Source organism: Schistocerca nitens, chromosome 1 (assembly GCF_023898315.1).
Source record: "Schistocerca nitens isolate TAMUIC-IGC-003100 chromosome 1, iqSchNite1.1, whole genome shotgun sequence".
Lineage (NCBI taxonomy): Eukaryota > Metazoa > Arthropoda > Insecta > Orthoptera > Acrididae > Schistocerca > Schistocerca nitens.
The window spans coordinates 738,823,404-738,844,164 of record NC_064614.1 but is presented as its reverse complement, the minus strand read 5'-3'; the positions used below and the strand labels follow the sequence as shown (position 1 = coordinate 738,844,164).

Below are 20,761 nucleotides of genomic sequence, written 5' to 3'. Positions count from 1 at the left end.
GGGCCGAGATTTGAGGAACAGATGACTGGTTTCGTTACAATAATAAGACGTAATAACATTGAATGCTGATTAAAATGTGTTGCCAACAGTTGATAAAGAAATAACTGCACTTACTCAGTTTTACTAAATGAAGTTTATTTACTCCAAATTTTGAGTCCGATGTTACTTGAGGGAGCAGCCGCGGTTGTTTGTATTCAAATCAACAGAGCCTGCACTTTCAGCTAGGACAGCTATGTCATCCGTATATCGTAACGTATCTGTAATTGGCCCCTATATTAGTGTACCTGTCTGTGAGTCTTCTGACTAAGTCTCTCTTCTCTTTAATTTTTAAAGGTGAGGGGAGATAATGCAAAAATCTTATGTGACACCTTTTCGTATCTGCAATACTACTTGTTTTGCAATTTCATCAAAGACACCTGTCTCATTTTTGTAAAAGTTTCATATTACTATCCAATTCTATAGTCTATTCGCGCTTTTCTTAAAGAACTCACACTTTGTCCCGTTTGATATTATCAAAGGCTTTTCTCATTGTCTCTGGAAGCTATGCATACAATTAGAATCATTTCCAGTCGATTCTCTATAGCTAATTTTTCAGATGATATTCGTTCTTTGGTCGTCCTATTTTTTTCAGACCCTAAACTGATCTTTTTAGAGTATAGCTCTTTGCTGTTCGGTAGAATCATGGTTATTTTAATGCATGAATAACTAGACTCTAAAGTCCTGTAGTTCAAATGGCTCTGAGCACTATGGGACTTAACATCTGAGGTCATCAGTCCCCTAGAACTTAGAACTACTCAAACCTAACTAACCCAAGGACATCACACACATCCATGTCCGAGGCAGGATTCGAACCTGAGACCGTTCGGTCGTGCGGTTGCAGACTGAAGCGCCTAGAACCGCTCGGTCACAGCGGCCGGCTGAGTCCTGTAGCTTTCACATCATTTGCCTTCTTGGGGATGGGTATCATAACATCTTTCACATAATCCGTGGGCGGCTTTCCCTGCTCACAAATAGCACGACACTCTTAAATGGGGACAAACTGCAGAAAACGATGCCCGGCGTGGTAAGCAGCAGAGACGTCATATGGACATATTGCTGGACCTACCATCCAAAGGCGATATACCCACTTGAAGGTGGAGATAAAAGATATTTGACAGTGTAGGATTCATTGGCAGAAACCACATGAGAACACACCAGACAAGTGGGAGCGTTGTGCCTGTACTAGTGTTTTAGCTCCACACAAAAGGGAGCAGTGAGCTACAGCACTATCATGTAGTAGCTACAATGACCTCCCTAGCACTAAAAGCACGTGTCCCAGCAAGGGATTCAGGGTCACCGTAGCAACAGCAGGTAAGCCTCACCTGTGAGGCGTTGTGGAAGGATGACTGGTCCCACGAGGCGGTCGCCAATAATCCCCGCTCACACGCTGAGGTCGAATTAGTGTTGATCGCTCATTTCCACCATACCGTGAGGATTCTCCGCAGCCCACGGGTGAATGTTGTGACGGTTGACGATAGCACCCCTGGTAAAGCTAGCATCGTCTGTGAATAGAATGAATGAAACAGATCCCAGCACCATGACAGCCTGTGTGATGAACCACCGACAAAATCGTCGCCACAGAGGCAAGCCCGTGCGTAATGAGCCCTGTACGCGTTGTAAGCGATATGGATACAAACAACTGTCTTGGAAAATGTTCCACACGGTCGTCTGGATTATCCTATGCTGGCTGTGCCGTCTGCCTGGTGCTAATTCCGGGGTCACTTAGATCCCACCTCCGTGTGGGGTGTACCGTTCTTGAAATGAGTTTCCGGCCATACGTCCATATGACCTTGCTCCTAACCCTTTCAACTTTCGTTTCCTGCAGTTTGTCCCCTTCAGCAAAATCACCGTGTATATTGTATCACAAAAGATTAAACACATCATTTTTCAGTTTAGTTCCTCCTGATTCAAACAGATCAGCTGGACTGTTGTCTATACCAGGAGCACTGCTGTTATTCGGGTTCTTCAGAGAGAAATTCAAACTCATCTTACAAAACATGTTGACTCAAGTTAGTTGCGTCTACTACTCTTTTTCCTCAATGATATTTTGAGGCACTTTTCCGCTGTACTGTTAACAGAATAACGGAATAAACATGTGTGTACAGTTTTTCGCGCAATCACGCTGTCTCCCCTCCGACAAACTACGTGGCAGTTTCTATCACATAGCTTATATCTCACTTTTATTAATCACACTTCATTGACATCTTTCTTATATGCACTATAATAGAATTCTTGAGTGCTTCTCATTTGACACTGCAGACGACAGGAACCCTCTCAGACACACATGGTGTCCATAATTGAAATTCCAGTTTCAAAGCGCTGTAGGAAGAGAACCACTGCTCAGAATGGCGTCACATTTGAACAGCATGTTATAAAAAAAGAGGGAAACGTCATGGGGGAAGAAAACGATACTTTTACCAATAGATGGCGCTGTAAACGTCAGAATATGCACACCAACACACGCGTGGCACACAGCTGTCCGAGACATCTAACGTAACTGTCTCCACGAAGGATGGCGCGCTGCTGGTAAAGCAGTTTTACAAGAACGGTGACTGTGCGCCGGTAGCCTACGGAAGTGCCGAACACTCAAGTGCAAAAAGATATTGTTCCGATGTCTGGTTAGGGGTCTGAAGGAAAGCTAACAAAATTCGAAAAGACATTGCGGGACGGATCGAGCGATGATGCACAAATATGCGGTACACGTGAAATTGCCCGAGAGCTGGACTTGCGTGCGAGCACGGTGCATACAATCCTATGAAACATTCTGCATTGCTATCCATACAAAATCAATATTATTCGGGAGCTACTTCCTGCTGACCTGCCAGCAAGATAAATATTTGCTCTGGAAGTTCTTGCTTGTATGGACGTGGACAATGAATGGCCTTGCAACATTCTGTGGACAGACGAAGCCCACTTCCATATCCAAGGACATGTCAATATGCAGAATTTTAGAATATGGGCAACGGTAAATCCACTCGCACGTCAGCCTGTAACACTTCATTGTACCGAGGTAACTTTGTGATGCGGGTTGACGGCATCGTTTATCGCAGAGCCGTATTTTTTCGAGGAGATGATTCCTGGGTGTCCTGTTATCTGTGCCGCCACTGGTAAACGCTGTGAGAGTCTTTCGCGCACCAACGTCGTACTAACTCTTCAGACGCGTGGATGTGTGTGTGTAGGATCACTTTTTATGCAAGATGGCGCTCCTCCTAACATTGCACAGCCAGTGAGCTGCTATCTTTGAGACGACTGCAGGGAACGGTAGTGTTTACCCGAGGGCATGGATTACTACTCTGTTAATTTGTGAGATACCAGGTACTTCATTTTATTGGGGTGTCAGAAGTGTGCGCAGGCAAAGCCAGTGAAGCAACTCCTACAGAAGCGTTTCGGGAATGCTAGAATTATCAGCCGTCGTTTCCCTGCAGCCCGGCCGGGCAGATCACCTGATCTTAACCTGTGTGACGTCTGGCTGTGGAGTTACCTTAAAGATGTTGTGTTCAGTGCTCCAGGTTCGAACGTAGCTGTACTGAAGGCACACATTGCACAGCGCATTTTGAACGTTACCTCCCCAGACACTCCGACCTGTTGTGAAAAATGCTGTTCCCCTGTGTCAGCTTGTGGCAGAAAACGGTGGACAGCGTATTGGGCGTATCTTGCGGCAGTCTCACGACAATTAGAAACCGAGGTCACTTTGCTTTTAATGCGATTTTTGGCGTCACGACAATTAAAAACCGATTTTTCCCATAGCGTGTGGTAAGACCTTGCACTGGTAGATGGGCTTACATAACTAACCGTGCCACAACTGTTGACTGCCCAAGTTGTGCACTCATGCACATTGAACAGTAGGGATGGTGCAATGCGCAACTCGAGGTATAGCCGTCGTATTGCTATTAATGTCATTTGTAGCCGACGTCATCTACGTTGCGACTCCTACAGCGCAAGCCAGCTATTGGTCAAATTTTCGTTAAATTTTTTTGTTCCAAGACACTTCCCCTTGCGTCAGTAACATGTTATTCTAGTTTGACGTCATTCAGAGAGGTGGTTCTCTTTCTACAGCGTCTCTGGTTCCTCTGAAAGGGCACGGCCGACTTCCTTCCCCATCCTTCCCTAATCCGATGAGACCGATGACCACGCAGTCTGGTCTCCTTCCCCAAAACCAACCAACCAACAGCGTCTCGAAACTGGAACTTTAATTATGGACACCCTGTATTAGCTAATGACATGCGATATAATCACTGCCTTAACTGTCTGAAACCGATCGAGGTGGCGCAGTGGTTAGACACTGGACTCGCATTCGGGAGGACGACGGTTCAATCCCGCGTCCGGCCATCCTAAATTTAGGTTTTCCGTGATTTTCCTAAATCACTCCAGGCAAATGCCGGGATGATTCCTTTGATAGGGCACGGCCGACTTCCTTCCCCGTCCTTCCCTAATCCGATGAGACCGATGACCCCGCTGTCTGGTCTCCTTCCCCCAAAACCCAACAACAACAACCCAACTGTCTGAAATTGATAAAAACCACAGTGTAAATGTTAGCAGTTTTTCAGATTTTGATCCCATCATTAATTAGTGTCCTGCTTTTAAATTTCCCCCTCAACTGTAATGAGAAGCCAGACAAAAGTGTCAACCAACTCACATACAAGATTTTAGAATAATACTAATGAAGGTTGGCGATACATTTAGGTGATATGTGCACTATCCCCACACGTTTCACGGTTGCGTTAATATCCACAAACCTACTGTTTTTCCTTTACCTACGCCATTTTCTTGTTTCGTTAAAAACAGACGACACGTGAGGGAAAAAATGTGTATCAAAATATGAAATTTTTGCCCTGTGGCTGTAAGAAACGTTTTATCAAGTAAAACCTGTGCAGGCGAGTATTATTATTACTAGAAGAAAAAAAAAAGAGGAGGGCAAAAAAGAAAAATAAGGAAAAAAAGGAAAAAAAGAAGGAAAAAGGAAAAAAGAAGGAAAAAGGAAAAAAAGAAGGAAAAAGGAAAAAAAGAAGGAAAAAGGAAAAAAAGAAGGAAAAAAAGAAGGAAAAAGGAAAAAAAGAAGGAAAAAGGAAAAAAAGAAGGAAAAAGGAAAAAAAGAAGGAAAAAGGAAAAAAAGAAGGAAAAAGGAAAAGAAGAAGAAATAAGGGAAAAAAAGAAGAAAAAATAAGGGAAAAAAAGAAGAAAAAATAAGGGGAAAAAGATGAAAAAATAAGGGAAAAAGAAGAAAAAATAAGGGAAAAAGAAGAAAAAATAGGGAAAAAAGAAGAAAAAATAAGGGAAATAGAGAGAAAAATAGGGGAAATAAAGAAGAAAAATAAGGGAAATAAAGAAGAAAAATAAGGGAATAAAGAGAAAGATAAGGGAATAAAGAGAAAGATAAGGGAATAAAGAGAAAAATAAGGGAATAAAGAGAAAAATAAGGGAAAAAAGAGAAAAATAAGAGAAAAAAGAGAAAAATAAGAGAAAAAAGAGAAAAATAAGGGAAAAAAGAGAAAAACAAGGAAAAAAGAAAAAGATAAGAAGAAAAAAGTAAAAAGGAGGAAAGGCATTCTCTTCTTTCAGTCCAGTGTAAACGCTTGTTCACAGTTACAAGGGAACTTCACTGGCGAATCGTGTGCAAATGCACGCAGTGTAAGCGAGACTTTACGGAGTGGGGTACTCGCCTCTTCTCGGTGGGCGTGCCCGTGTTGCAGATGATCTTGAGGTCGGTCTGGTCCATGGACATGAGGCCGAGGTTGAGGCCGGAGAAGAGCGCCGAGAAGACGAGGCAGACGCAGATGACGATGATGGACAGCCAGACGGGCAGCAGCGGCGTGTGCACGCTGAGCGACACCCACGGCTCCTCGCCCTGGTGCACGAACGCGGGGCCCTCGCCGATCTCCATGCACAGGTAGTACGTGCCCACCACGGACGGCACCGTCACCACCGCCTCAGCCGACGTGCCGGCCTCCGACACCTGGTTAATCTGCACACACACCGCATTACAGCCCTCTCCTACACTCCAGCGAGCAAGTACGATAAATTATTACTATCTAATTAGTATAATCATACGCTACTATCTCGTTTCACTGCCATTCGCGTTTCCCTTTTTCCTAAAGTAACCCCGGTTGCGATTTTGTATAATTCTTTCTTAACAAAAAAGTCGCGAAAGTACTATAATTGCACTGCTTGATAATTGCTAAGGAAGAGACACATCACCGGACAGCAATAATCACAGGCAATGGTGGACAACATTAAACATAGTACATAAGTATAGAGGTAGAGTGAAATATTTGTAACCAAAAATGGTATAGATTTCACCACATGGGAAAGCAGTATAACCATACACAAGTAACGTTCATGTTATAGACTCCCAACATAAATGAAATTACAATGAAATCCACACCATTGGCTACTTCAGGCGTTGATAAATATCAACGGGGACAGTTGAAAATGTGTGCCCCGACCGGGACTCGAACCCGGGATCTTCTGCTTACATAACAGACGCTCTAACTTTTTTTTTTACCTCATTTTGCTCGTTATAGTTTGTTCCATTTGTTCGGGGCGGACGTCCTATGACGTTCGTTTAAGTTCTTCGTTGATCCATTCACTCAGTTTTTTTTATTGCACAGGGCACCTAACCCTCTAACCGAGCACACTGAGCTACCGTGCCGGCTGTATCCGACACAGCCATAGAGGATACAGTGCGACTGCAGGGACTTACCTCTTGGCACGCTCCCCGCGAGACCCACATTTCCAACTTACTGTCCACACAATACATTTGTGGTGCCCCTGCATCCTATACTCATTTCTCGTGGCAGCCAATCTAGCGATTCCCGTTAGAGTTTGAGCAATGTGAGTGCAAATCCGAAAGAACAGATACCATCTTCACATATTCATTTCCCAACATAACGGTCGATACCGGACTCTCAGTAAAGAATATGCCTTCCTCAGGTAATAAAGCACATTTTCAACCATTCATGCTGGCTACCAAACTGTTGTGGAGTCCTGGTGGGGTATTCTCCCACTGCTCCCCCAAGGTGGGTTTGAGTTCTAGCACGGTTCCGGGAGGGGGGGTCTACTTCTCGTCAGCTGCAGATTGAATCGGTAACAGTGCTGCAGGGCGGGTTGGTCAAAGACAGTGCGAGGGGGACTTTCAGTCCCTGACCTTATCCTAAGGATGCAAGAATGCCCTGTGACTCCCAAGTGCACAGAGAGAGATCGTAAATTACGCACTATGCTCGAGATGCTAGAAATATGTAGATCGCTGTCTGGTATACTTTGATGATGTATATGCTCGACAATTAAAAATGAATGGACATATTGCTCAGTGATCTATCTATATCCGCAATGGTACTGGCGAAGTAGAGGAGGGGATGGTTTACAGAAACTGGGAAGCATGCTGTCACATCATTGCTCAGTGTTGAAATGACTGTCAAATTGCTAACATTTTTCGCACTGTTGGTCTGATAATATACACTCAAGCGATCACTATGCCATACGTCGATTTATAAGGCTTGTATAGTTTTCAACACATACGTTAGCGATACTTGTGACAACCTGTAGAACCAAGACCGATTGTGATAGTAACATGGTCGTTGCGATCGTGTTTTTAACATCTGGCGGTTTGTAAGACGATTACGCCTCTCTTTCCAAGACACAGTGGTACTACTGTCAGGAAAAACTTAGGAGACACGTCCACCCACCACTGATTTTCGCTCAGTATTGTTTCGTATCACCAGCAACCAGTTATTGGTTAAGTATGATACTTACAAGGGAACCTCCCCATCGCACCCCCCTCAGATTTAGTTATAAGTTGGCACAGTGGATAAGCCTTGAAAAACTGAACACAGATCAATCGAGAAAACAGGAAGAAGGTGTGTGGAACTATGAAAAAAAATAAGCAAAATATACAAACTGAGTAGTCCATGCGCAAGATAGGCAACATTTAGGATAATGGGAGCTCAGGAGCGCCGTGGTCCCGTGGTTAGCGTGAGCAACTGCGGAACGAGAGGTCCTTGGTTCAAGTCTTCCCTCGAGTGAAAAGTTCACGTTCTTTATTTTCGCAAAGTTATGATCTGTCCGTTCGTTCATTGACGTCTCTGTTCACTGTAATAAGTTTAGTGTCTTGTGTTTTGCGACCGCACCGCAAAACCGTGCGATTAGTAGACGAAAGGACGTGTCTCTCCAATGGGAACCGAAAACATTTGATCGCAAGGTCATAGGTCAACCGATTCCTCCACAGGAAAACACGTCTGATATATTCTATACGACACTGGTGACGGCATGTGCGTCACATGACAGGAATATGTTGTGGACCCACCTAACTTGTACACTTGGCGAATGGGTAAAAAGATTCTTCTACCTTGTCCGATTTAGGATTTTTGTGGATGTGATAATCACTCCCAAAAAAGTGATGAAAACATAAGAGTTTGTCACATAAACTGCAACAAATGAATGCAACAGTTTCACAGTCGCACAGTTTTCCCTGTGCTCTGTCAAAACATATGTTTTTAACGTTTTCAAATTTTTCCGTGTGTAGACCGTCAAATCCTGCATATGTCCAAGCAAACCTGAACATGTCCTGGAATTTTGGAGAGCGAAGTTGATTATGTGTGAGTACCTGAACTTTCATAATTGACACGCGATCACGTGAACAATACTGCTCTGTCTACCTGTGCAGCTTCGCAAAATAATTGTCTGAAAATAAAAAATTAAACTTTTCACTCGAGGGAAGACGTGAACCACGGACCTCTCGTTCCGCAGCTGCTCACGCTAACCACGGGACCACGGCGCTCCTGAGCTCTCATTATCCTTGATGTTGTCTATCTTGCGCATGGACTACTCAGTTTGCATATTTTGCTTATTTTTTTCATAGTTCCACACAAGTTCTTCCTGTTTTCTCGAGTGATCTGTGTTCAGTTTTTCTAGGTCTATCGACTGTGCCAACTTATAACTAAATTGACGGGGGGTGCGATGGGGAGGTTCCTTGTTAGTAGTAGGGGATGAGTAATAGTTTCGCCTTGACCATCAGGCTTATGAAGCATGTGTGTGTGTTCCGACATGTGCAAATAAAATGGCGTTGTCCTGTCATAAGGAAGCTATGCGATTTAACATGGAATACCGCGAAGAAAGGGAATGGAAGATTCTTTTTTTACTTGGAAAAGTGTGTCAAGTCATAAGAATGGTAGAGATATTTCTGTTTCCAGAGCCACAGCCATGAGCAGACGGTATTTCTGATACTTCACTCATTGTTGAATGTCGTCCAAATGAGACCGCAATCTTAACATTTACTTGTAAGTATAGCGATCAAATATATATGTAGCCGGTTTCCTAAGACGATTCTGTCTGATGTGCAAGGAGTACGTGGCGGCGGTGGCCTGTGGTGGGAATGATTCACATTTCCAGCTAACGGCAGGAACCGTCCAAATGCAATGACTAGTTGGGGTACAGAAATGTAGCTGATTTAACCGTGTCGTCCTCTAGACAGCTGAATAGTGAACCAATACTCAGTATGTGTCGTACAGCTTTCGTGATCGTGTGTGTTCCCCATGGAAATTTGTGAAGATTCAATATGGACATGTGTTTGCGCTGGATCATTATTCCCTAGTATAAATTGTCGACTGACTGCTTCTGCAAATTTCCCGCCTTTATTTGGTTGAGAGAACCTCAATTGTGGTGTGCGCATCTAGTAGGTGAAAGATGGGTGGAAGACATGTATGCACTTTCTCTAGATGTGAGAAACACCTTAGTTGACTAAATTATAGGGATGATATGGAATTTGTTATATCACCGACATCGGTAATCGCGAGTGAAAATACCAGTTTCCGGTATTTTTTTCGAGTTTTCAGACAAAGATCTTCGCTGATGGGATAAGTTTCTAATTACTCAGTGGTTTACAGCACACTGCACCTTGCTAAAGTTTCAGGTTTCTAGAGAAATAATTTCCAGTCTATATCTTCTGAATTATACTGTGCAAGCGATATTGCTATGTGCTTGATATCGAGAAGTATCGCATAAATGGTACAGTATTATGGCAAATCATGTGAAAATACCGGTTTTCTTGTAATCCCAGAAGATGGAGATGGGTGTAGAAAGCAAGCAAGCAAGCAGGTCGGAGCCAGAAACAGTGACGCCTTTGTACCGAGGGGAACTGACCCAGTCTTTGTAGAACAGTCTCCGCAATATATGTATGAGAATCTGGTGGTCGCTAGCTATATGCAGGATGCGCAAGCGAAGATTTTGTATGGCGAAGGATACGAACTGCAGATTTACTGCATCGATACGATATGTGATGACATATAGCCTGGTTGGAGATCTGTTTCACTTTGAAATATTCAAGCTAGTGTCATCAGTGGCAGAGCAGTGTAATCGAGTAAGTGTCTTTCCATATTTAACGATCTGTAGACCACTTTTTCAAGGTTTAACTGTCAGTGCAATATGGCGATCTGTACAAAATAGTTTTGAGGCATTGCAACAGTTTCTATATCGCGTCGAGAGGGAGACTTGTTTCTTGTTTACATAGACCTGTGACGTCAGTATAACTCTGACAGCCTTTTAGCTGCACTTGCGATGGTGAGTCGCTTGGCAATTAGGTTTTCGCTGGACCGCAGGTACGAAGGCTGTGCATCTTCGCACCTGCAACGGCAGTTAGGGAAACACATGCGTGGCTGGAAGCATCTCGCAGGCTGGTGTGACGTTCTCACGCCACGCCAGAGTGCGCGCCTTGGGGTAATGTGACCCCAGGCACATCAGCGTAAAAAACAAACTACGTGAAATCCATCCTTAAATAAATTTTTCTGGAGTAAATAAAGTACTCTCCTTCCTCTCTCCAGCAGCTGGACACAGACTAAGTCCTTTTTCCGCCATTTTTTCCGAGACCGCCATGGGACGACAGTGCCCTCTTGTGGCAGTACTGTGTACTAGGTCAGTAGGACTCTGGACCTCATGGTGAACACACTGGATGGAGCTACTGCCTATGATAACTGAAATTGTTTAAATAAACACTGTATGCAAAATATAGACTTACGTCCATCTTATACAGCAGCCCAGCACAGGCTAAGTCGTTTTCCTGGCAGTTACAAGGTAGAGATGGTGGCTGGATGATTTAGGTTAGTTGAGGTAGCCCAAGTGACCTATTTTCCTGCACTTTCTCGGGTTAGTGGAGGTAGCCCAAGTGATCCTTTTTTCTGTCAAAATTTGAACTTCCCACCATTTTCTTGGGAGAGGGGGGGGGGTTAGGTTGAGGGGAGGGGAGTGCGTTTGGTCAGTGGAAGTAGCCCAACTGACCTATTTTCCGTCAAAATCTGAACTTCCAGACATGACCTCATTGCGACATTGCCACATATATCGGCGCCTTCTTGGATCGGTCATCTTGAATAAATTTGGCAACAATGCAGAGTGGGGCCGCAGCGCCTTTGTCGTCCTGCTAACGATCATCTCAAAACTGCTTGGACCGATTTAAAAGGAATACGACTAGAAAGAAAGTACCAACCAAGGAAGTGTGTAGAAACCGGTGAGCCATACCAATTCGAACGTAAACGAGTTCACTGTATTATACTGACACTATCGTGGCAGTTTTAGGCGGGGAGCGTTTTGAACTGTGTTTAAGATACAGCCACAAGTCAGGCCTGAACTACCACTGTCAACCCCAGCACACAATTCCGCTGTAGCCTCTCCCAAATGCTTTGTTACTCCAGCTTGCCATGGTTTGCAGACTGATTTTTTTTCTTATTTGAAATGAGCGAAGAGACTAATCCCAGTGCATAAAGGGATTCGAATGTGACCCTCACAACTACAAAACGTACCAGCGATCTTTATGACCGTTATGTCAGTTCTGCTCTCGTGGATGTACAGAACACGGACGTAGGATGGCAGCCCTTCGAAAAGGAGGTGGGGCTTGTTTTCCCGGACCGCTCCTCCGCCCTCGGGCAGTACAAGTTCTCGTTTGTTTACGTTCGCGGCCGACTGCCACGATATACTGTCCGCATAATATGCCGCAACTGCTGTGTCTGGGATAGCACAGGAGCCGGCCGCGGTGGTCTAGCGGTTCTGGCGCTGCGGTCCGGAACCGCGGGACTGCTACGGTCGCAGGTTCGAATCCTGCCTCGGGCATGGGTGTGTGTGATGTCCTTAGGTTAGTTAGGTTTAAGTAGTTCTAAGTTCTAGGGGACTTATGACCTAAGATGTTGGGTCCCATAGTGCTCAGAGCCATTTGAACCATTTGATAGCACAGGAACCAGTAACACATAGGCGGCGTCCTATCACCGCCTGACACTCTGGCCCGTCCAGTGGGCTGTGTGGCATGATCCATATAGGTTTTAGCTCAGAGTCAATTGGAAAAAAAGTCTGAGAAGATGGTTGCCTCACTTAATGGGGGTAGGATGTCAAACAGGCCGACTTGGAGCAGGAGAGGCACCACAGGACATTTTAATTTCCACTGTCTATACTTTTACAAGTAAACTCATAAAACTTTGTCGGCATGACCAAGAAGGATTCAGGATTCACACTCGTAGCAGCGGAAGTTCAAAAACAAACAAAATAATTTTTTCACATACTATTGGCTGCATTTGTTGCTATAAGTACACTTTTCCTCATAAGTATGAGAGACTGTTCAATGAATTTTGCACAGGACACAAACCATACTTACAGGTGTTTGAAACTCTAGAATCTAAGTTATGAAAAAATGAATGAGCTGTTGCGTTTTAAACTTTATGTTTAGAAAAAAAATCAAATTTTGTAGTTAATTATCTCAATTTTTACCACAGTTTTTAATAGATTTGGTAAATTCTAGAGTTTCATACACCCGTAAGTATGGTTTGTATGCTGTGCAAAATTCATCAAAGAATCTCTCTTACTTGTGAAGAAAAATGTACCTATAGCAACAAATGCAGCCAACAGTAAGTGAAAAAATGACGAAATTTCATATCTAAAATAAATTTATTTTGCTATGGTTTTTCACTTCCACTGCTATGAGTGTGAATCCTGAATCCTTCCTCGTCATGCTGACAAAGTTTTATGAATTTATTTGTAAAAGTATAGACAGTAGAAAATAAAATGTCCTGTGGTGGCTCTCCTGGTCCAAGTCGGCCCGTTTGACGTCCTACCCCCCTTAACACTTTGGACTGGTGTGTCAGGAACGTCTCCTCACAGAAACGTGCAGACTCAAACTGACACTTTAGAAAGGAAGTGAAGGAGGAAGGAGGGAAGAAAGGTAGGCAGGGGTGAAAGAAAGAAGACTGGAGTTTGTCTCGTGAACAACGAGCTCATTTGAACGTCGAGTTTGCCGGTGTCTGGGCGAAAGAGGGGGGCGGACTGACCGTGAAGACCTCCGGCTGCGGGAAGCTGCAGGGCGCGCCGCGCGCGGCGGCCACGCGCGTGAACGTCATGTTGGTGCCGGGGCGCAGCGCGACGCCGAACAGGCGCAGCCGCACCTCGGAGTCGGCCAGCACCTGCATGCGGCCGTCCTCCACCTCCACCTTCTCCGCCTCGATGCGCAGCGACACCACCGACGCCACGTCGCCGCCCTCGGCGGAGCCGGCCGTCTCCAGCCGCACCTCCTGCGGCCGCGACAGTCCCGGGGCGGAGGCGTCCTCCGCCAGGGGCGACACCGTCGCCGGCTGCAGCCGGGACTCCGGCAGGCTGACGTTGCGCCGCTGCCGCCGCACCACCCACCTGTAACACCGCGCCACAAGCCCCGCTCAGAACACAACCCTGACCGTATTCGCCAATGCTATTATACACTAGTAATGTGCGCGATAGCCTTGACGTTGCTCTACTAAGACCTAGATGCGGCGTGGTACATCGTAGAGGGGTGTAATGCCACTTCCTCGGACGAGAAATGAAAATCAAAAATTAGCTCCAAATTCCCAAAGATTTCCCCAAAAAAGTTCCAAATTCCACGAAAAATGAATGAGCAAACAAATTTCCAGTTAACACCATTATTTGGATATTAACCAGTAATTGAATCAGGAATCTAATACTTACAAGGCAACCTCCCCATCGCACCCCCCTCAGATTTAGTTATAAGTTGGCACAGGTGATAGGCCTTGAAAAACTGAACACAGATCAATCGAGAAAACAGGAAGAAGTTGTGTGGAACTATGAAAAAAATAAGCAAAATATACAAACTGAGAAGTCCATGCGCTTCAACTCTTCCCTCGAGTGAAAAGTTCACGTTCTTTATTTTCGCAAAGTTATGATCTGTCCGTTCGTTCATTGACGTCTCTGTTCACTGTAATAAGTTTAGTGTGTGTTTTGCGACCGCACCGCAAAACCGTGCGATTAGTAGACGAAAGGACGTGCCTCTCCAATGGGAACCGAAAACATTTGATTGCAAGGTCATTGGTCAACCGATTCCTCCACAGGAAAACACGTCTGATATATTCTATACGCCACTGGTGACGGCATCTGCGTCACATAACAGGAATATGTTGTGGACCCACCTAACTTGTACGCTTGGCGAATTGGTAAAAAGATTCTTCTACCTTGCCAGATTTAGGTTTTCTTGTGGATGTGATAACCACTCCCAAAAAAGTGATGAAAACATAAGAGTTTGTCACATAAACTGCAACAAATGAATGCAACAATTTCACAGTCGCACAGTTTTCCCTGTGCTCTGTCAAAACATATGTTTTTAATGTTTTTAACGTTTTCAAATTTTTCCGTGTGTAGACCGTCAATTCCTTCATATATCCAAGCAAACCTGAACATGTCCTGGAATTTTGGAAAGCGAAGATGATTATGTAAAAAATTAAACTTTTCAATCGAGGGAAGGCTTGAACGGAGAACCTCTCGTTCCGCAGTTGCTCACGCTAACCACGGGACCACGGGACCACGGCGCTCCTGAGCTCACACACCCCTTTATGTTGCCTATCTTGCGCATGGACTACTCAGTTTGTATATTTTGCTTATTTTTTTCATAGCTCCACACAACTTCTTCCTGTTTTCTCGATTGATCTGTGTTCAGTTTTTCAAGACCTATCCACTGTGCCAACTTATAACTAAATCTGAGGGGGGTGCGATGGGGAGGTTCCCTTGTTAGTAATTTATTAACATACGAAATGAAGATAGGATTCCAGTAAAATCAAACTCAAAATTCAAAATCATAGTAAATCGCAAAATCATTACAATTAAAATTCGCAAAGTAGAACCAACGTTCCCAAAGAATACTCCATGTGAGTACTCTGAGATTCGTGAGTAATGGCTAAGGATAATTCAAGCCATTGTCACTACGTTACGAGAGTTAACCGAAGCAGGTCATACTTTTGAATGCTCGTATATGTAGGCGAAATTAGATTGTTTTTTCAGAATTGATTATTGCGATCTACTATGAAGCAGTGAAACGATACTTTGACGTCAAATATTATGTTATTTAGAATTCAGATAGAGGATTTGCATATTTTAGATAGAAGTGACTTAATTGGATAACCTGAAGTTAACACTATTTAGGAAGTGAACACAGATAGACAATTTCATTCGTAATAACTAATGGACTATGGAACTTGCCGATAGTTACGAAGCTTATAATTTATAATTCCCCCCAACACCTGGGAATGCTTCTTCCTCACGGCTCTGTTAGGAAGTGACTAATATTGTGTAATAAACCAGCATATCGTGTCAATTCACGCATTTATCATTCAAGTTTTGCAATATTATTTATAGAGATAACGTGCTGCGATATTATTTGACTGAAGCGCTCGGCGCTTATATAGAAACTCCTTGACGTTAGGAATTAATAACACTGTTACGACTGATTATAGATTTGAGATTACAACCAGTCTATAGGGAATTTGGTGTCGTTGGAACTAATCTGAACTTATCATTAATATTTAAATAGCAACTGATAAAACATGGATTATAAAAGATTTAATTACGACATTTGGTGAGGTAAATATCTCGCACAAGTCGCGAGTTCAGTTCATGAACGTTCTGTTTGTAACGTCGATACAGATACATACGAAATAACAATCTCGTGGCTCTACCGCTGAGTGTTAGCCAAGACCGAAGATCCGAGTCGACGTTACAGGGGGTACCCAAAGAAACAACGGAATTTTTTTTAAAATGCTACATATTTTCAAATTGTTTACGAAACAACCTAATCCCTTTCAAAATACTCTCCATTGCAATTGATACATTTATCCCATCGGTGCTTCCACTATTCGAAACATTTTTGTAGTCATCTTTAGAAATGGCTGGCAGTTCCTCCCTCTTTTTTTTTCTTGATTTCTTCAGTGTTATCAAATCTTTGTCCTTTCCTGCCCCTTTTCATACGTGGAACTAAGAAGAAGTCGCACGGAGACAGGTCAGGCTTGTAAGGTGCGTGGGCTGGGTCTGCAAGTGCGTTGTCTTGATGGAAGAATCAGTCTCTCGTCTGCTACAAATAGGGTCTTTGTTTATGAACAGTCTTGGGCAATCTTCTTAAAACTTCCAAATAAAAGTTGAGTACAAGCTCTCGAATTGTTTCAATATTTTCGTCGAATCGGGCAGTTGGTGGACGTTCAGAACGAGGTCTGCCATCAATCGACACATTACCATTTTCAACTGGAGCAAACCACTCTTACACTTGAGTTTTCCACATATCATGTTGGTAAGCTCTACTCAATATTAAAATACTTTCAGCAGCATTTCTACTAAGTAAAAACAAAATTTCACAGCTGCAAGTTGTTCACTTGAACTTGCCATCATAAAAACAGAAAGAAGAACAAAAGAGCGCTAGCAAAAACAATCACCGCAGATCAACACGACAAACCAGGTCGACAACACAGGCGGCAATGAACTGACAATAAGCCTAGCGGCGGAAATGCGTACCACACAAGCTCTGCCCACGGCAATGTTATCCCTTTTTTTCTTCTTTTTTTTGTTGGGGTACCCTCTCGTAATACGCATGATACTGGGCTACGACAGCAGAACGTCGCTAATCCGACCTCGGATGGTCGGACACCTGCCATCCCAATTCTGGTGTTTGTTTACCTAAACGGGTCACTGCTACGGTCTGGACTGGACTTTATGACTCATCGTCTGCGACATGAATCAGTAGGCAGTTGACCGTTGCTAGATGAGATAGTTCGATCACTTTTAGTATGAAATAACTTGTTTCTAACTCCATCAATAAGTGTCATTGTACACGCATTTGCTTTACAAATTAGTGATAGTGTTCTTGTTACACGCTGAAGTGTGCAATACTGAATTACGGCACCAACTAAACGTAAAAAGTGACGGTGACTCTACAACCAGCCCAGTGACGTAAGTTGATCAGTATAGCTGATGCTGAATTTCGTTCACCGTATCAGACGTTTTGTGAAATTCTCCAACTGTGCCATGTTCTGCATGTTTTGTAAACAAAACAGTGGAAATGAAGATTTGCATGTGTGTGATATTTTTATTATGGAGGTGGCACAATACCGTCTGACTTCGAAAAGATGCAAGAGAGCCAGAAAATCACACATGCAATCACCACCAAACATATTCATGTAAACAAATACACAAATGCACCTGAAAATGGGAATAAATCCCCGAAACGCGTAGTGCTACGCAACAAAAAATAAGTAACTGGTGCAGTTTTCATTATTTAAATCATAGCTGACGCTGACTGCACAACGGAAGCAGATTTAATTGACGCTCAGGTCATTAACGCTGGAACTCAAACAATCGATGACAGAGACAAAGATAATGACAACATAGACACTGAACCCGCGGCTCGAGTATCACATACATATGCTAAAGAAGCATTTGACATTTACGTTCAGTACATCGAACGAAGCTCTACGTCTACCCCAATAGACATTTTCTTCATTGGGAAATGGTGCAACATCGCGTCAGTATCTAAACTGTCGTCTGCTAAGCAAAAGAACATTACAGACTACCGAGCGAGGTGGCGCAGTGGTTAAACACTGGACTCACATTCGGGAGGACGACGGTTCAATCCCGCGTCCGGTCATCCTGATTTAGGTTTTCCGTGATTTCCCTAAATCGCTCCAGGCCAATGCCGGGATGGTTCCTTTCAAAGGGCACGGCCGACTTCCTTCCCCGTCCTTCCCTAATCCGATGAGACCGATGACCTCGCTGTCTGGTCTCCTCCTCCAAAAACAACCCCCCCAACAACAACCCCATTACAGACTTTTTTTTCGTCATGCTTAAGACCAGAACACTGTTTTCCATTTGAATTCTTGTGTTTTAAACAGTTTAGCACAAATCAGTTGCGTGTCAATGGACCACTATAATACGGTATGTACAGATGTTAAACTTCCACTCACAGTAACAATGTATTACCAGACGATAAATTGATTTTACAATACATGCGCTAGTGTATATTAAGCTTTCGTGTAAGATATTCTAGTGTTTGAATATTTTCGTTTCGTTTCTGTTTTAACACCGAACAATATATCTTGGTTACCAGGCGAAATATCGTGGCACGTAGTCTACGTAATCTAACTGCAACCCCGAAACTTCACAGCGTACTCTTTACGTCGGTAAAATTTCAAGTATCATATCAGAAAAGTACCTGTCGACCAAGTATGTCACATGCAACCGAGGAGTGGGGAGGGGAGGGAGTATTATACGCAGTAAAAAAAAAAAAAAAAAAAAAAAAAACGGTCAAGCCTCAAACGTGGAATGCTGCAAAAAAAAAAAACCGTGTGGAACACTTTTGGAAGGCGGTTACACTTCAAACCCTACCGTCTGCAGCTCTTGTAACAATTAAGAGCCGAAGATTACGGCCGAAGCCTTCAATTTTGCATCACAGCGCAGGAAGCACTTGAGGATCAACATTCCGAGTACAAGCTGATATTCAGCGACGAACCAGCCTGCTAGTTACGTGGAAAGGTTAATCGCCAGAATCCGAGAGTGTGCGTCACTCATCCAATTGTGGCGAATGAACAGGATTTGCCGAAGGTTAACGTTTTCCGCGCGGTGTCACAGAGGCAGCCCTGTTGGCGGCTTTTCTCCCATGACAAGACTATGAAAGGTACCGCGAATCTTGGTGTGTTGCACATGTGGTTGTTTCCGCAAGTGAATAGGAGAACTTTATCTCCCAATAAGACATACTCTCAATGGAGCATGAATGTTCGCCACTGCCTAAACGACGCTGGATTGTGCGTAGTGAAAATGAAGTACCTCCCCCCCCCCCCCACTCTCACCAGATCGCCTGACCTATCGTCTAGCGACTTTTTCCTTTTGGAGAGGAGAGGGAGGGACTGTACTTTAAGAACCGTCTTTACATACGTCCACTCCCAATATCACTGGAACAGGATGTTGTCACACAAGGTATGGAACGAACTAGATTACCGCTTCCACACATGTCATAGAACATATAAAGAGTGCAAAACGCAAATTTGGCGAGTTTATGGTCCTACTCATGTACCAACCATATTTGTACACGTAGTACTTTACAAAATATAGAGATTTGAAAACGAGTGAAAATAGCCCTGTATTGCATGGCACCTTTCGTGACGGACTTTGGAAGCTCGAGACTGTGGTCACGCTGATACAGACTTCGGACGACGCCAGTAGTCGGTCAAAGCTGGCTAACCCTTTCGAACATGTTCGTAGCAAGTATGCGGTCTGAAAGAAACTGGCTCTAACCACTATGGGACTTAACATCTGAGGTCATCAGTCCCCTAGACTTAGAACTAATTAAACCTGAAAACCCTAAGGACAACACACACATCCATGCCCGAGGCAGGATTCGAACCTGCGACCGTGGCAGCAGCGCGGTTCCAGACTGAAGCGCCTAGAACCTCTCGGCCGCAGAGGCCGGCTATGTGGTCTGAGACAGATATCATCGGCTGCCATCGGATAGTGGTCAGAAGAATGCAAATACGTTTGTTTTCTTCAGCGGATACGGGTGGCAATACATTGCAACAGCTGATGAACCGCCAAACCCAGCTTGCTGTACAAAACATTTTGTAACAACTGGCAGTACATCTCGCGTATTTATGGTCTTTTTAAGAAATAAATATTTCAGTTTTCAAATAAAACAATGGATGATTGTTTTATAGTGTGCGCAAAATACCTCGGCCGCTAGTTGCGCAGTCGGCTGGGGATGTGTGGGGAGAGTGGCAGTGTTGGGGGGTCGAACAGAACGTCCTAAAGTGAAGCCTACGTTCATATAATTTGTAAATAGTAAGTGGGGCCACTCCACGCCCACACTTGCATGGTGACCATTCAAAAAGATCTACTGTCACCTCTGCTTTCGTTACTATCCAAAAAGAATTCCGCCGAAAATGCAGCGGATCATTTTCCCCTGGCTTGGTAACCATTTGTAACATTCACAGAAGCACCATAAGTGGCGAATTTTGAGCAAAACCTATGGATTTCTTTGGTTGCAATGTCAAAATTTGCATCTTTTCCCAAAACACAGCGCAGCTTACACTGTCTCACCTTACTAACATGTTGTGCGGGCACAATTGCGAGATGATTGTGAAACTGTGGTTTGTTAAGTTTGTTAAGTTTATTAAGTGAGGAACTGAGGAAGAATAAAGTCAGTAGCTTACGAAAAAGCACATCTTTGGTACAATAAAAGTGTGATGTCTTATACGTTGTTCAAAAACCCATAGTTTTTCTTGTTTCAGCAGCTACCGATGGGCCTTGAAAATTACATCTTTTACCGAAAAAGTCTATTGTTACTGAAATAACACGGTAGATAATGAAGCTTTATTTAATAACGATACGGTGAAATAGTGTCCAATTTGCATGCTATGATTTTCCAAAATCTCATTTCGATAACTGAAACCGTTAATGAAATATA

The 20,761-nt window shown here is 43.7% G+C and overlaps 1 protein-coding gene across 2 annotated transcripts in view; it reads right to left on the bottom strand.

Moving 5' to 3' along the window:
* LOC126260239 (unextended protein) overlaps nt 1-20,761 on the bottom strand; it is a 504,460-nt gene that overhangs the window by 121,558 nt on the left and 362,141 nt on the right. For both annotated transcript variants that reach the window (XM_049957553.1, XM_049957561.1), the window contains exons 2-3: nt 13,335-13,689; nt 5,700-6,001 (exon numbers count right to left, since the gene is read on the bottom strand). In XM_049957553.1, coding sequence (XP_049813510.1) covers nt 5,700-6,001; nt 13,335-13,689 — 657 coding nt within the window. The remainder of the gene's footprint in view (nt 1-5,699; nt 6,002-13,334; nt 13,690-20,761) is intronic.